Source organism: Astatotilapia calliptera, chromosome 14, assembly GCF_964374335.1.
Source record: "Astatotilapia calliptera chromosome 14, fAstCal68.1, whole genome shotgun sequence".
NCBI classification, from domain to species: domain Eukaryota; kingdom Metazoa; phylum Chordata; class Actinopteri; order Cichliformes; family Cichlidae; genus Astatotilapia; species Astatotilapia calliptera.
This window is the reverse complement of record NC_137435.1, coordinates 13,816,606-13,831,344: the sequence shown is the minus strand read 5'-3', so window position 1 is coordinate 13,831,344 and position 14,739 is coordinate 13,816,606. Positions and strand designations below refer to the sequence as shown.

Below are 14,739 nucleotides of genomic sequence, written 5' to 3'. Positions count from 1 at the left end.
GTTTTAACTTCACAGGTACTCTTTTCCATGGTGAGAAATTCATGGAAGGCAAAGAGATGCTTTTCATCAATAAAAGAAAGAAAGCAATAAAAGAAAGTCCAATAACCTGCCAACACAAACATCTATGAACAGTTTTTCCATGTATGTTATGCACTGAGTCAGTTGCTTGCAGCTGTCTTTTTTTACACAATAATAGGGAGGTTTTGTTGTATTGGCTTTGCAGTCTGATTCTAGTCTGATATTACTTGAAGCACTTTTTTTGGCAATGCATCTCCCTCTAGTGTCCATTCTCAAGACATGCAGGTGTCAGAATATTGTGTATGTTTCTATTTGATATTTACCGTGAAAAATGCTATTGTCTGCCAAGAAGTGCCGTCGGTACTGCGGCTCTCCTTTCCTGTTCACCACCCAGGAGCTCATTTTGAGAAGAGGAGAAGAAACAACTGGATGACCTATGAAGGAGAGGACAATTGGATTATGTTGTCTCAACATGTTTGCAGAAATCTGGATAAATGTAAAAAGTAATATGATGATATATGTTATATAATAAAATAAATCTACTGCAGGTCCATAGCTGTGAGCCAAGTCACAAATCTTCAAACAGCAAGTGATTCCATTTTAAAATAAGGCTTATTGAAGGTTTAAAGACTAAATTCTTTCTGGACATGGAGATGTAATTACAATAATGGCAAAAGTCAACATGAAAGTAATCTTTCAGTAGTCCTTTCCTGCTTCTGCAATCAAAGCTTGAATTGAATTAAATTATCCGATTGTTGCTATTTAGACACGACCCAGGCTCCCTGCTGTCTCGCCTGCTCTGCATTCACCAACTAGGTCCCGTTTCTCTAGCCAGCTCTCTTCGTTCAGTTTTTTGTCTCCTTTGATTTTTCCCATCTACTTCTCAACATGTGTTCCCATTTATCTTCTTTCCGTTTCTCTTCTTTTCCCTTTACTTCCTCCAGATTACCTTTCATTCCTACCATTTCCATGGCAGCTCTTAGTGATTTCCCACCTGTTGCTCATCTGTCTTTCTTTGATTTATTGCATCATACTACACACACATACAAACACACACCAAAGGTGTGTAGTTCTGAAAAGGCTTGGAGCCCCTGAGACAGTTATTGCCGTCTGGTTTCAGCTGACCTGAGGAGAGTTGACTGTTGAAACACACAGAGCTCAAGGGTCAAGTGTCTTGAAGGTGAAAGTACTTTCCTGTGATCCTGCAACCACCTTGTTTTAAAACGGACCTGTAATGTGAATGGTGTTTATCATAGACCACATGGACCAAGACTTATGTGTCCTATTAATACGAGATCCGTGTCATTCAAGTCAGAATGTGCATAATCCAAAAATGTCAGTGCCTTGTAGTGTCAGTGGAACAGTTTCAATTTTTTAACTCTTCTTGTAGCAGACAACTGGAATACTACACTTTCAACAATCAGTCAGATCGTACATTTATTGTTTAGGTATGCACTGGTAACTGCTGCTGCGGGAAGTTAACTTTACAAGATATTTAAAGAAAGAAAATTATATGTAATAGAAACAACTGACTTAAGCACAAACCATATGAAAGCACAGATATTCACCTTTTACTTCAGGGTGTGGAGGAAAACAACAAAGAAAGTGTTTCAGGAAGAACAACAAAGGCACAGAAAGGAGTTAAGGAAAGCTTTGATAGCACATATTTCAGCTAATCAGTGCAGCCTAGTGCACTGGTAGTTGGCGGAACACGGCTTTGAATTTGTGTCATTATTCCTGCTCAACAAAAAAGCTTTTTAATTAAAGGAGATGAGACAACTTTTGCATTGCCTTCATGCCAAAAGCACAAAAATCTGAGGCTTCTCTCCAGCTCTGCTCCACCTTATGTCAGCAAAGTCTCTTAGGGGCTCTGAATTCACTGTAGAGCGCAGCCCCTAAGAGACTTACTGCTTAATTATAGAATAATGTTCCTAAATTCTGTTTGTTTTCATAACAGAGTCCAAATTAGAGACAGGAGTTGAGCAGCTGAGGTAGATGATGGGGGATATTGTTTGCACAGCTTTAACGGGATGTCAGGTTGCAATGCAGATAGATTACGAAAAAAAGACAAATCACATGGCAAGAACTCACCACGTTTGCACTTACAAGTCAGCAGACGTTATAAATGCTGTGCAAAGGCGCATAGCAAAATGATATCAACAATGCAATGACCATCTGAACTGACAATTCTTTTAGTAAGTGGTGTTTCTGAGACAGAACCACAAACAGGGTCTTGTCAGTTTGAAGAAAACATAGCACAATTTAGACACTTTCTCACCAGAAGATATTATAAATGAAAACACGAATATTAAATGTAAAGCTACACAGATAGGTACTGAGAAACAATAGCTCAGCACACTGAAAACAGCAGGAAGCAGGATAGCGCACTAGCTCTATATTAACATAAAACTTCTATACCCCACCACCTCAAAAGTTTACTAATTAGTACAGAAATCATCCGTTAATTGTTAAAAACAAACCAAATTAAATGTAAAAATGAGTTGTACAGTGGCTGGGTATATCAAGACTTACCATCATTGGGAGGTATCCAAGAAGCAAACAGTAGGGTTTTTTGTACTAAACAAACAAGACCTTCCCTGTAAATTACTGCATTTGCGGTCTTTGCTCTAAGCCGAGCTAAGCATGTTTATATGCAAAATAATAAGCATCGTTGCATCATCATTCAGCTGTTTGTGCATGTGTGTGGGGGTACTGTCATGCTCATGTCTTGTGAGTTAGTAAAATGAGTCTTATTACTGCATAACTGTAGTACCCTACTTAACCATAGAGTGCAAAAACCTCAGGGGAGTACAGTCCATTCTTTCTTTTCCATTGGGCTACTGACTGGGAGAGAGAGCAGCTTAAAAATAGATATTTCACTGCCAAACTGCCTATTTCAGGTCCTGACAGGAAGTAGGTCAAAGATATCCGCAAGTGAAAAGCTTCATTGTAGTAGCTATTTAAATCATACCAGAGTAAGATTACCTCAAATATATGTGTGCAGCATTTCAATACTTCCACTTGTCCAGTCTTTTTTTTATTTAGAGCCAGCTCCAAATACATTGATGTTTTATGCATGCAGTGCTAATGCAGAGGTTACCTGTAGCATGTTGAAGCCTCTGCTTGTGGATGTGGGTTAAATCTCCAGGGTGAGATCTAATCAGAGTTATTATAGTTTTGTATTTTCTAATCAGTTTTTTCATTTTAATTTCATTTTAACTTTCTGTCTTTAAGTCAGTTTAGTTTCAGTTAATTTCCAGAGCATGTTAACTCATTTCAGCTTAATTTTTGTTTGAAAATGTTTAGCCTTAGTTTACTTTTTGATTCATTTTGAGTGTTAGTTTTAGTATTTTTAATTATTATTGTTTGGAGGGTATATGTCAGAGGCAATGTTTAGGAAAATCAGTACAGTATTACAATAAAAAAAAAAAAAGAACTGTTGAAAGCTGTTGACTCACAGTCCTAGACACACCAAGAGTCTCAATACACATTCATGAATGCCCCAAATATTAAACCTTCCTCTAAATTCTTATTTTATTTTAGTTCATTAGAGTATTTTTTTTTCTAGTGTTTTCTAACAGTTCCTTGCTATAATGGTAAATTACAGTCATTGCATAACCATTCCTTTTCAAATTTAGCATCAAATGAAGTGGTTTAGATAATCTTGTCTGATAATACTTAAAGTATCCTGCAGTTGTTTAAGGGTTTAGGTGCATCTAAAGGTTTTAGATATATAATCGATTTTTTTGTTTTGTGAGGTAACAGTATAACAGATCAGGAACAACACAAATGGTCACATATTCAGGATGCGGAGCAGTGTGTATGTTGAAATTATAACAAAACCACAGGCCCATGCCATTTTCTGCACCTGCTCTGAGAGTTTACTCCAACATAAAGATTTTTGTTTGTGAGAATATGAAGCAGTTTTAAAGCATTCATTGCATATTTTATTGCCAGTGTGAGACTGGGTTGTAACATAGTTTACAAAATTACCTTTTCATTGATTTTCATTGCTTTTTGCATCAGACTGATTTCTGCGTATAGTACACATGCTGGATTTTCTGTGAAATTGTTGTGCATATGCATGTTTCACAGTGCCTTGCCTCATTGCCTCTCTTTCGGTGCGCTACAGTGTCAACAGAATACAACACTTGCTAATGTCTGCTTGGAAACGGAGTTCACTAACACAACAAATAACTGCATCTCAGTTCAACACAGACTCCAACACAAACTCAGCATGTGGATGAAAACAAAAATTTGTATTGGGCCAGCTACAGTATTAGCCAGGAAGCAAGCTAACATCAACAAGCTAGCTGTTACATGCAGAATCAAGAAATTCATCCAGTTTACTTTTTCCATTCAAATCAAGTGATCTGCAACAGCATTTCTCCAGTGTTTTTGAAGATCTGAAGTTTTTCTTTGGACTGTGGCCTGTATTTACTCATTTTCAATCCAATTCTTGTATCTGACCATTTCAAGAGGAATGAACCTCAAAAGGCTGCTACTCAAGCGGGTGAACCAATGTTGTGTCTACACAAAAGAGACAACTTGGCAAAGAACAAGTTTTAAATTGTGTCTTTTGGTACAAAGATATAATTTAGTCCCCTTTAGTTGAAATTATGAAAAACAACAAACATAATAAAGTTTGACAGTCAAAAATTTACATTTTGGCACCAAAAAGATGATTTCCAAGGAGCTGTTAGCCAGTCAAACATTGAGTTGTCAAACATTTTGACAAAACTGGATGTGGTGAACAAAATAACAAGTGTCATGGCTATAAAACTATATATAGATAAACAATATCTTACGTTTTTTGAAGTTTCATTAGAAATGGTCTCATTGCAATGGTGGCTGTCATGAAGCCATTTGTTACAGGAAAAAACACAGGAAGAAAAGGCCAAAGTTTGACACGAGAACCGGACTGAAAATCAGTGGCAAGAGGTGTTATGGACTAATGAATCAAAATGTAAAAGTTTTTGGTTAAACCTCATCAGTATGGTCAGGAGAAAGGTTCAGCAGTGAGAGTCTGCAGCCATCTGTAAAACACGGTGGAGGCTCTGTCATGGTTTGGATCTCCAGTGGTGTTCGAGATTTTGTCAAAATTGATGGAACTATGGACGCAGTGAAGAGCCATCAGACTTTGATCCATCATGCAATAATCATGCAATACCACCATTTGGAAAGCAACTGACAGGCAACAGCTTGATTTCTCTGTATAATAATGATCCCAAACATACTGTCAGTGCAGTAAAAGAATACCGAAAATGAAAAACACACAATGGAACGCTATCAGTCATGGGCTGTCCTCGCCAAAGCCTAGATCTCAACATTACTGAAGCAGTGTGGGATCATCTTGACAGAGAACAGAACAAAAAGGCTTTGAATGTGCCTCAATAAGCCTGGAAAACTATTCCTGAAGACTATTTAAGAAATTACAATGAAAGCTTCCCTGAGAGAGTTCACCCTGTGTTGGAGAATAAAGGTGGTCAGTTACTAATTTTTATGCTGGTTAGAAATTCTATTTGTGCCATACATACTGTATGTCCACAGATGTTTGCACGTGTTTTAATACATTAGATGTTGTCAGCCATCCCCATGTCTAAATGCTCCTTTAACTCCAGTACATATAGTATTACTCTTCTCCCAGGCTATACAACTAAGTATAATGTCAAGACATCCATAAAAAGCAGGATTTTTGAGGTTGAAAGAAATTAGAATAAAGCTGTAATTTAGACAATCTACCTAATCTAACAGAAATATTCCTTAAAATAAATAAATAAATGAACAAATAATCAAACATGTACAGTACTGCCTAACTGTGGAAGTAAAGGAAGTCGGACATGTAAATAGCACTGATGATTTGGAGGGTTAACATACCTGCTACCTCTTGGTCAGTCGCAGATCTATAGTTGGGTTAATAATGAACATTAGCACAGGAAAGATGAAGGAAGAGGGTTTTATAGTTTTCAGTAACAGTGTGGGTGTCCCCATATCGCAGAGGCAGAAAAAATAGGTTGAGGACACAGAAAATGGATAAAATGTAAGCCAAGAGAATGAGGTTAGTCATTGATATGTTTCTGTATGATCTGGATTAGTGGTTATGAAAAAGTCCTTACGCTAAGCATAATGTCTATAGTGAGACTGAGATTATTTTTTGAGGAATTAAAATATTTGATTTTGGGGACACCCTGAACACAGTATGCACCACCAGTTTATTTGAACGGCAGTGAAACCATGCTTTACATGAATAGTGCTAATGAAAAGCTCCACAGGACTAGAACAAAATAGTTTTGGGGGCAGTGATATTAAAGGGCAAAAAACAGCATCATGTTCCAAGAAAATGGGAGGTTTTTTTTTTCTTGAAGGCCACTTGCAACGTTCTTGAGACATGACTAAAATATGTGCCCTTATATCAGTACACTGAACAATGTCCCCTTCTCATGACTGTGACACAAAGAGCAGCATCTGTTACGCCATACTGACACATTACAAAGAGTTTGCTGCTCAGACACGAATAATGAGACATACAATGATTGTTCTGTTTTATCTCATGAGGCCATCTGTCAGTCATGTTTAGAGTTAGTACAGCTACACTTACACAGAGTACATAGTTTGTCAGATTGCTTTACTCTACCGTATATTATCCTGAAATCTGTAAATAGACGCCATAAAACTGATTCCATGAACACAAGCAGAGGTGTTCTGCTCATACCGAAGACAGATGTGTTACTCTCTAAACACTGACCTTAACTACAACTCCAATGGGAATAAAAGGGATCCTAATAGCACACTACTTGTAAACCCTCCGTGGTCAATGAGTACCTTGCAATTTCTTGTTGAGCAGCTATCAGAACAGAGTAAACAGACTTGGTATGCTGATGGCTAGACAGATAGCTTTATAGTAAAGGGCTGAGTGATCTACTAATCCAGTAATGCGTTATTACAGACTGCACTGGAAGTATGGGGAACAAAAGTCAAAGAATTGGCATTTGAACACTTATGAATACTGTACACTGTAATGTATTGTTTAATACATTATTACAAACTAGAAATGTGTTTGTTTTTTTCAAACAGGTTTAAGTATACGTTTCTAATTTGGGTGTTTATGTCTGTGCATAGAGTTGTGTGGTTCAGTTGGCTGACAAGTGAACTCATTCTTTAAACAACTGTAAGATATTTTAACCAGACCACGAGGAAGGACAAGGAAGTTATAACATCTAAATTGCCCAGTCAGAGTTGCTTCACGGAGCTTTGACCTGATAAGGATACGGGGCGGAACTTGAGGTTACAGAGGGGTCAGCAGGATAAGTCCAACCACAGACAGGTGATAAATTATAAGAAAAGCCTGGGCACTTCACTCCTACAGTCAGAGGACTTGTGTTGGTGTAGGGGGAATGATTTTGTTCTAAGAGTTCAGGTTATTGCAAATCAATTCAAAATTGTTCTGAATAATCACTTTTAAAATATGTCTACCCAGATGGAAAATGTTTCTGGGAGTATGACAACGTGTCCATCCACAGACCACAAGGGGAAACTGAATGGCTAGATTAGCATAAACACATGGTCGCAATAATAGTTGGAAAAATGTGTATTTTTAGAATCATAAAAAGAAATATGGTATACTTTTACTATACACTTAATATATATATTGAATATATTAATACCAATATCAGAATTTACTGTTATCTTCGAAAATTTTATGATCTCAGTCTCAATTGAATAGTGAAAATCTGTGTGGAGAACTTGTGTGTGTGGTAAGGTTTCCATGCTTTACCATTGAATTGAGTGTTGGGTAAGGGTTAGAAGTCATGCTTATGTCAAGCAAAGCCATCCCTCAACTCCCCCTCCTGATTCTTCCCACTCTCAGGTTAGACTCAGACTAGGGCCACTGTTGCTCAGGTGGAAGAGCAACTCATTTACCAATTGGAAAGCCAGTCTCTGGTTTCTGGCTTCTCCCATCCTATGTCAAAGTATCCTTGGGGAAGATACTGAACCCCAAGTTGCTCCTGTGTGTGTGTGTGTGTGTGTGTGTGTGTGTGTGTGTGTGTGTGTGTGTGTGTGTGTGTGTGTGTGTGTGTGTGTGTGTGTGTGTGTGTGTGTGTGTGTGTGTAATAAGATTTGCAGTAGGAAGTACTTTGAGTGCTTGACTTAAGAAGAAAGGTGCTATAATAACGCCAGTCCATTTTCCAGACTGTCCTACTTTAGCAGATAGATGTCGCAGATGATTTCTCATTTCAATGTGAGGAAACTGATATGAGGAACAAGTGTTTTTGCGCAAGTTGCGGTTATGCATTTTACAGCGTAGTTGACTGAAAATTGTTAGAAAGTTATTCTCACAAAATTAACAAAGTTCAGTCCTCAGCTGTTCACTTTATCACCTCATCCTTTCTTTTCCACCAACAAATGTAAATTATTCATGATCATGAGTGATCCCGGCACTCACAAGGAATCATGTTTCCAGTCCTACAACCCAACACCAGCAAGCTGATACACTGTTCACAATACTTTAACTCACACAACACAAGGAGTCACTTTACGGCTGATGCATTCCTTCACACACACACACACACACACACACACACACACACACACACACACACACAGCTTTTACAGTGCATGTGGGTGTGTGATAGAATAGATGCAAAGTGTTATAGCTGTTGCCAGTGCGTGTTTATTGTGACAGAAGATGAAAAACACAGCTGACTCATTCAATAGAAAACTAAGCCCAACAAGACAGAACTGCACATGAAAAAATGATATACTAATGACAGTTTATAGTATGCTGACAAATTAAAGATAAAAAAAACAACATACCGGGTTGCTAGTGTAGTTTCACTGTGCTTTGCCATTCTACATTCTATGCTATATTAAGTCTTTGGGGAACATGGATTACCCTTTTTTTTCAACAGATATTTCCAACTTGGGCATAGCGAGCTCAGTCTAACCTTATGGACCAAAATTGTTGAATGACCTCTCTGCCCATGGTAGGACGGCTTCCTCACTGCCTGTTTTGAAATATGTCTTAAAATTAGATCAAAGTGTTCTTACCTTCTATTTATTTATTTTAGTGTTTTATTGATTAGCTTTGTGTTGTTTTCTAAATGGCTTGGGAAAAAAGCAGCTGAACTTATTTAAGCTATGTGACACCCTTTTACCTCTCATCAGCACTTTGTCAAACTGTGTCAACTTTGTCAAGCTTTAATGACACTTTGTTTCTTGTGGATGCGGTATTGTCATCATAAAAGACACCACTCCAATGATGATAGAAATGTTTTATCGCAGGTTACAGAAACCCAGACTTTACCATTAAAATGTTCCCCACATTCGGACACTCTCATTACACAGGTTAACATTTTTCCTTTAATTTGTCACCCGTCCGCGTATACTTCATCCAGTAAGCACACAAAGACAGTCCCTGTATTAAAAGCTGACAGCATTCTGTAAAGTTTATGAGGCAGTAGCACCAGTGAGGAGAGTTACTTTGTGCTCCCTGTGTCTTTAAATCCCTTTGCCTTTCACATAGGCCAGCCACTCACAATAACCCACTCAAATCAAATCAAAAATCCCCAAGGAGTATGCTCTGGGATGGGGGAGTGCCCCATCTCTTTTTTTCGGGGATGGCTACCGGCTGAGTGTAATAAAGGCCTTTGTTATGCTGCCCTGCTGCAAATCTGTGTTGTTAAAGCTCGCATGGCAAAGAGCAAGTGGCCAAAATTGAATGTCACAGAAATGTTTAATCGGTCACACTGATTAATTACTGACTACGGCAGCATTCAAGCCAAAGAACAAGACTGAAATGTAAAAATGATCACATGAGGCTATTCACTTTGTTTTCGTCAAAGTGATCCGAGATATGTTTTAAGCCTGACTCTGTCTTACCTGGAGCAGGACAATAAAGATAAGGATGGAAATGTCTTGAGTTTTGGTTTTATAGAGCTTGTGTGCAGGTAGACACACAGGTTTAACAGGTGCACAGCTGCTTGGATACTGCATACAATGTCCTAACAACAGTACATTTAAAGTGACAGCAGAGTGAGTGCAGATTGTTTTAGTCTTAAAGTGCACCGTTGGGAAGTAAGCCTTTTAAGTTAGTAACAGTTAATGAGTTGCTGTCTTGCCGTATTTTTTTAAGAAAGAAAGAATCTATCAGCCCACTTACGTCTTTTACTCCAGTTTCTGATTTTGAAGTTAAGTTGTCCTTCTTCACAAAATCGGGCCACTTTCACTGGTAGTAATACAGCAGTCCTTCAGGCTCTGGACTTCCATAGCATTAGGCACTAGTGTAAATCTGTTATAGTCCCAGTGGTCTGGTTTAAGGCAGGGAAGACTCCAACAACTTCACTGTGTGGGTAAGAACCCACCACTAGATCAAGCATGGTGCCTTTTCAAATGACTACTACTGGTGTGGGACTAGTAAACTGTGGAAAGCCTGGAATGGATTTCGGAGTGGACCGTGTTTCATAATTTACTCAGATTTTGATTTACATAAGTTAAAACTAAAAAGACACAATGGGCTTTTTATATACTTCAACCTTTAAAGGCATAAGCCTCCGTAAGCTGGCGTCTTTACTAATGCTTTCTCTGTTTCTATTTTTCTTTATCTGCACAAAATGTTAACTGTAGTATACTGGACACTGTAACAGTCATCAACGTTTCTGGTAATGTATAAGAAACAGGCTCCTCTAAATCAAGGCTCCCTGGTTACCTGGAAACTAATTTTGAACTATTTACTATATGTCAGTACTGCTCAGCTATCTCCAAAAATATAAAATTGCCATTATTTAATTGAGATACAAGAAGAAGTTACACCAACAGCTACCTAAAACATTTGAACTTCCTGATTAAACAGCACACTCTCTCTGTGATCACTTGCTTTAGAAACGTTGCCCTCCTCCTGCTGTCTGTCACAGCCGTGGTTTCCCTCCCACTCCTCCCTCAGTGACAGTTTGTGTAGCAGCAACAGCCATCAGCCTGAAATGCACCTTACAATTTAAACCAGCCCACCAATCACCAGCCTCTTAGGCAGTAACAGTGGCTAGTAACATTTGCACAACAAAAGAGAAATCTGGTTCATCACTCCCCCCCCCCCCCCCCCCCCCCCCGCCTTCACTCCCTTTCCCTACTACTGTGACTCCTCCTCTTCTGCCTTTGTGTTCAAACTCAAAATCCCCTTCTACCCCTGTGACCCTCCTCCTCTGCACTAATCTCCTTGTGCCCCACTGGATTGACTGCTTCACCTCTCGCTACACTGTGACTCCCCCGCCCCGCACCCCTCACGACGCATCGCTGACTGGCCTCATTTTTGCAGGACCTCCTCCTCCTCATCTGCCATGCTCGGATGAAGCATGTGTAACAGCCACAGGCACAAGGTGTAATGTTGGCATTGAAAAGGCAATAACAGGAGCAGGATCCTCAACAGGAAATTAGCTTTGGTGCAGGTGTCGATGTATGCTGATTAGAATAACGTTTGCAGATAAATATCACTCATGAGATTTTTCAATCATGCCTACAATAACAGCATGTAGCGTTCTGAAAGAGAATAGATTTGATCTCCCATTTTCCACTGTGCTTAGTGCTTAAATGTACTGGTCACATTACAACTAAAAGGGCCCTCTTTATAGGTACTTAAAAGCCCCCTCACACACACACACTCAATATATAAGGCTCCCATGGGGTTTGGGGGCCACCAATATAGAGTTTAGCCTTGGAGTCGCTTTGTATTTCACATTTAGTGTTTCTATAGCAACTGTGGACAAGTGGACCCCCCTTTATTTTGAACACCATTAAATACCCCACCCCCGTCTTGAGTTTAGTGGGGTTTCCCCCCGCACACACACACACACGCCGACAGACGAGGCTGTGTATAGCTCTAGTTTAATTGGTAATGAAAGCTCAGGGAAGAAGAGCTTTCAACAACCTTTTTAATCATTTTAAGTTTTTTATGACTGAGAAACAGTAAAACATGTTTCAATCATTTGCAACAGGTGCACTAAGGATTTGATGCATAAATGTACTTCTTGGGAATAGTTTTTAAGTATCAGAGAAAATAAAGCAGATCAAAGACTTAAAGAAATCCTAAGTGCACAATAAAGGGAATGTAAAATATCACATTTTTGGCTTCCACTTCCACACTTCCAACAAAGGTTTTGGGATTCTGACTTGGAAATCATCGCTCACTTGGTGCATCAGGTTCTTTTAAAGATCCTCTTCATGAGTCTGAATACAGCGTTGTCCCTGATAGCTTTGGAAGTTCTCTCCCACAGGGTGTCCTCCTTCCACATACCCCGACCCTTCCTCTCAGCTTTCACCTCTGCCCTGTGCAGTCGTCTGTGGAGACGCCAGTAGAGGCGCGAGTCAGGGAGGACACCAGCTACGGGGGCAGTGCGAGCCAGTCCGAGCCTGAGTACCTCTTCGTTCATACAGTAGCTCCTCAATGACCCCTTCTGGAGAGATGGGAGAAGACAGGGAAATATCACTTTATAACTTGAAATTAATTATTCACTTTTCCACATAAAGTTTGCCTTACCCTGCTTTGAGACACCAAACAATACAATATGTCGTCCTCTCGGCTGATAAGCTTCAACCACACCATTTGGGAAGGGGCCACATTCTTCTCCAGCCATAGTTTCCCCTCTGGTGTCAGCTCCACTCCTGCAAGATGGACCAGCAGCAGGGATGTAGATACATCTGAAAAGAAGAAAGACAAAGCCTTTACCTGACATTTTATGTATTCTGTTTAGAATATGAATTTTGAGCAAGGCCTGAAACTGTATTTTTTTTAGTAGTGTGAGCATAATGTAACAGTTTAGTGGTGTCACTACTGAAATGCTGCATTTTACATTTAACAATAAAGAAAAAAAATTGTTGTTAGATGCAAAGACAAATTGAACCCTCTCTATACTAAATGACTGATCAGGTTTGAAATCTTGAGTCAGGTGGGGCAAACGTGTTATCTGTGTCCTTTGTGAAGTAGCTGATGCTGCACCTTATGATTTCATTGCTCAGTGACTACTGTGACCTGATATAGTAGCTAACAGGCTTACCTGCCACTTTCAGTCATGGCAATTTAATAAAATATATCCGACTTTGCAAAGTAAAAACACCACAATTATATTATGGCGCAAAAAGATTCAATAATTACGCTGCTAAGCCATAGATTAGTGGCTCTGAATCGTATAGACCATGTATTTCTGGTGTGATAGTGCACATGCTTTCATGATCTCCTCTCTCCCGTATTACCCTTATACTTTGAAAGTAATGGAGAGATAACAGGCAGATAAATTGGAACATGCTCCACTTTAAATCCTTTCTCTGTGATGGAATGGACTTTCCCACGAAGGCTGACGTTCCTCTCAATAAAGCGTGCGGGGATGTCACACGCAGCTTGAAATTTTGTGATCTACAGAGGTGGAACAAGACAACTGAATGACTCATTCTAGAAAAACACAGAAAAAATGACATCTTATGTAGTAGGATGTCGAATTGAGAGAGCAAATTGAGATAGCACACAGTGGACACCTATCAGCAGGGTGAATGTGCAACTGAACATTTGAGGGTCTTTCTCCCTTACCAGTTTGATACTCCTTGCTATGACAATTACACCAGCAATGGCCAGTCCAGTGCTTATATTCTGGGGGAGACAAGAGAATAGTAATGGGATGAGAGTGATGTTACCAACCAGGCTAAAGTGCTGGTCGCTGATAATGCACATGAGCACTATACTTTGCTGGAGACAACTAGAGAAAGGACATCTGGTCAGCGCCATGAAGGCTTTTGCATGAGACCACAGTCCTTCCTTTCAACATATAGGCTACCAACAAGTGAAAGATTAAATGCAGATGTAGGCTGACAGTGAAGTAACCATGCTGTCTGTACATCGCAGTTTTCAAACAAAGGAGACTCCTACCCGCACGAGCGTTAAATTATCATCTGCGAACTGAGATATTAAAGTCACGATGTTATGAGACACCGGGGTTTCTTCCTTTCTTTGTTGTCTGTCCCTCATTCCCTCCTCACTTTCTGTTTCTCTGGAAGTCTGCGGCATGTTGTTGACATTTTCTCGACGCATCCTAAGCCCCGCCCACTCTGGGGAGGGACGCTTCACCAGTGAAGGCTCGTGCGGAGGCTCCGCCTTGTGGTCTGCTGTGGAAATGACAGGAAGGTGTGCACGTCCAATGCGTCTGAAAGCATCAAGTTCACAGCCCGTGTGACATAAAAAGCACCAAAATAACCAGCCCGGTGGATGGCGAAGCTGTTTACTTAGCGCTGCAATAACGTTGAGGAGGGGGTAGAGAAAAAGTTGTCCATGCAAAAATGCAGCTGAGGTTCACATTATTGAACACCGCTGGGATCAGTGACGTATCCATCTTTGTCTACACAGTTTGACCTAGATTTCTTCATTATTTAAAATATTCCCTTGAATTTATCTGTTTATGTCTGTTTTTGTTGTTGTTAGATTTTTAAAAAAAAAAGTATGAAGATTTAACTCGTGATTGATGCCTTTTCTATTTTGAGACTGCAATACAGCTGTTCTGAAATGCACACATAAATGTAAACTGCGGTAACATATTTGCAGATTCATCTAGAACAAAGGAGTTTTATTTGATTAAACTGAGTTTGCTTCTTAGGGGTGTTGCAATGCATGAAAAAGTTTGTTTATATTAATTTCAAAGTAAATTTCAAAAATGCACTTAAATAAATTATTACTACTGAATGTGTTTT

General features: G+C 39.4%; 2 protein-coding genes across 3 annotated transcripts in view; both read right to left on the bottom strand.

The window, feature by feature from the left end:
• Positions 1 to 10,392, bottom strand: part of plch1 (phospholipase C, eta 1) — a 68,812-nt gene extending 58,420 nt beyond the window's left edge. The window contains exons 1-2 of the mRNA XM_026191882.2: positions 10,178 to 10,392; positions 342 to 452 (exon numbers count right to left, since the gene is read on the bottom strand). Of these exons, the coding sequence (XP_026047667.2) occupies positions 342 to 420 (79 nt within the window). The 5' untranslated portion in view covers positions 421 to 452; positions 10,178 to 10,392. The remainder of the gene's footprint in view (positions 1 to 341; positions 453 to 10,177) is intronic.
• A 1,494-nt stretch (positions 10,393 to 11,886) lies between these two features.
• Positions 11,887 to 14,223, bottom strand: c18h3orf33 (c18h3orf33 homolog (H. sapiens)). Of its 2 annotated transcripts, none has more exons than XM_026192221.2 (5): positions 13,925 to 14,223; positions 13,589 to 13,648; positions 13,258 to 13,417; positions 12,545 to 12,705; positions 11,887 to 12,458 (listed from the first exon to the last, which is right to left on the bottom strand). In XM_026192221.2, the coding sequence occupies exons 1-5, from the start codon at positions 14,084 to 14,086 to the stop codon at positions 12,204 to 12,206; spliced, it is 798 nt and encodes a 265-aa protein (XP_026048006.1). In that variant the 5' UTR covers positions 14,087 to 14,223; the 3' UTR covers positions 11,887 to 12,203. The 2 variants fall into 2 exon arrangements, with proteins under 2 accessions (XP_026048006.1, XP_026048007.1); XM_026192222.2 differs by having other exon boundaries at positions 11,887 to 12,461; positions 13,925 to 14,106.
• Between the last annotated feature and the right edge of the window lie 516 nt (positions 14,224 to 14,739).

Coding starts and splice junctions, on each gene's coding strand:
- c18h3orf33 (XM_026192222.2), bottom strand. CDS start 14,086: ATGCGTCGAGAAAATGTCAACAACATGCCGCAGACTTCCAGAGAAACA. Junction 13,649..13,924: donor ATAATTTAACGCTCGTGCGG/GTAGGAGTCTCC, acceptor TGTCTCCCCCAG/AATATAAGCACTGGACTGGC. Junction 13,418..13,588: donor TAGCAAGGAGTATCAAACTG/GTAAGGGAGAAA, acceptor CCACCTCTGTAG/ATCACAAAATTTCAAGCTGC.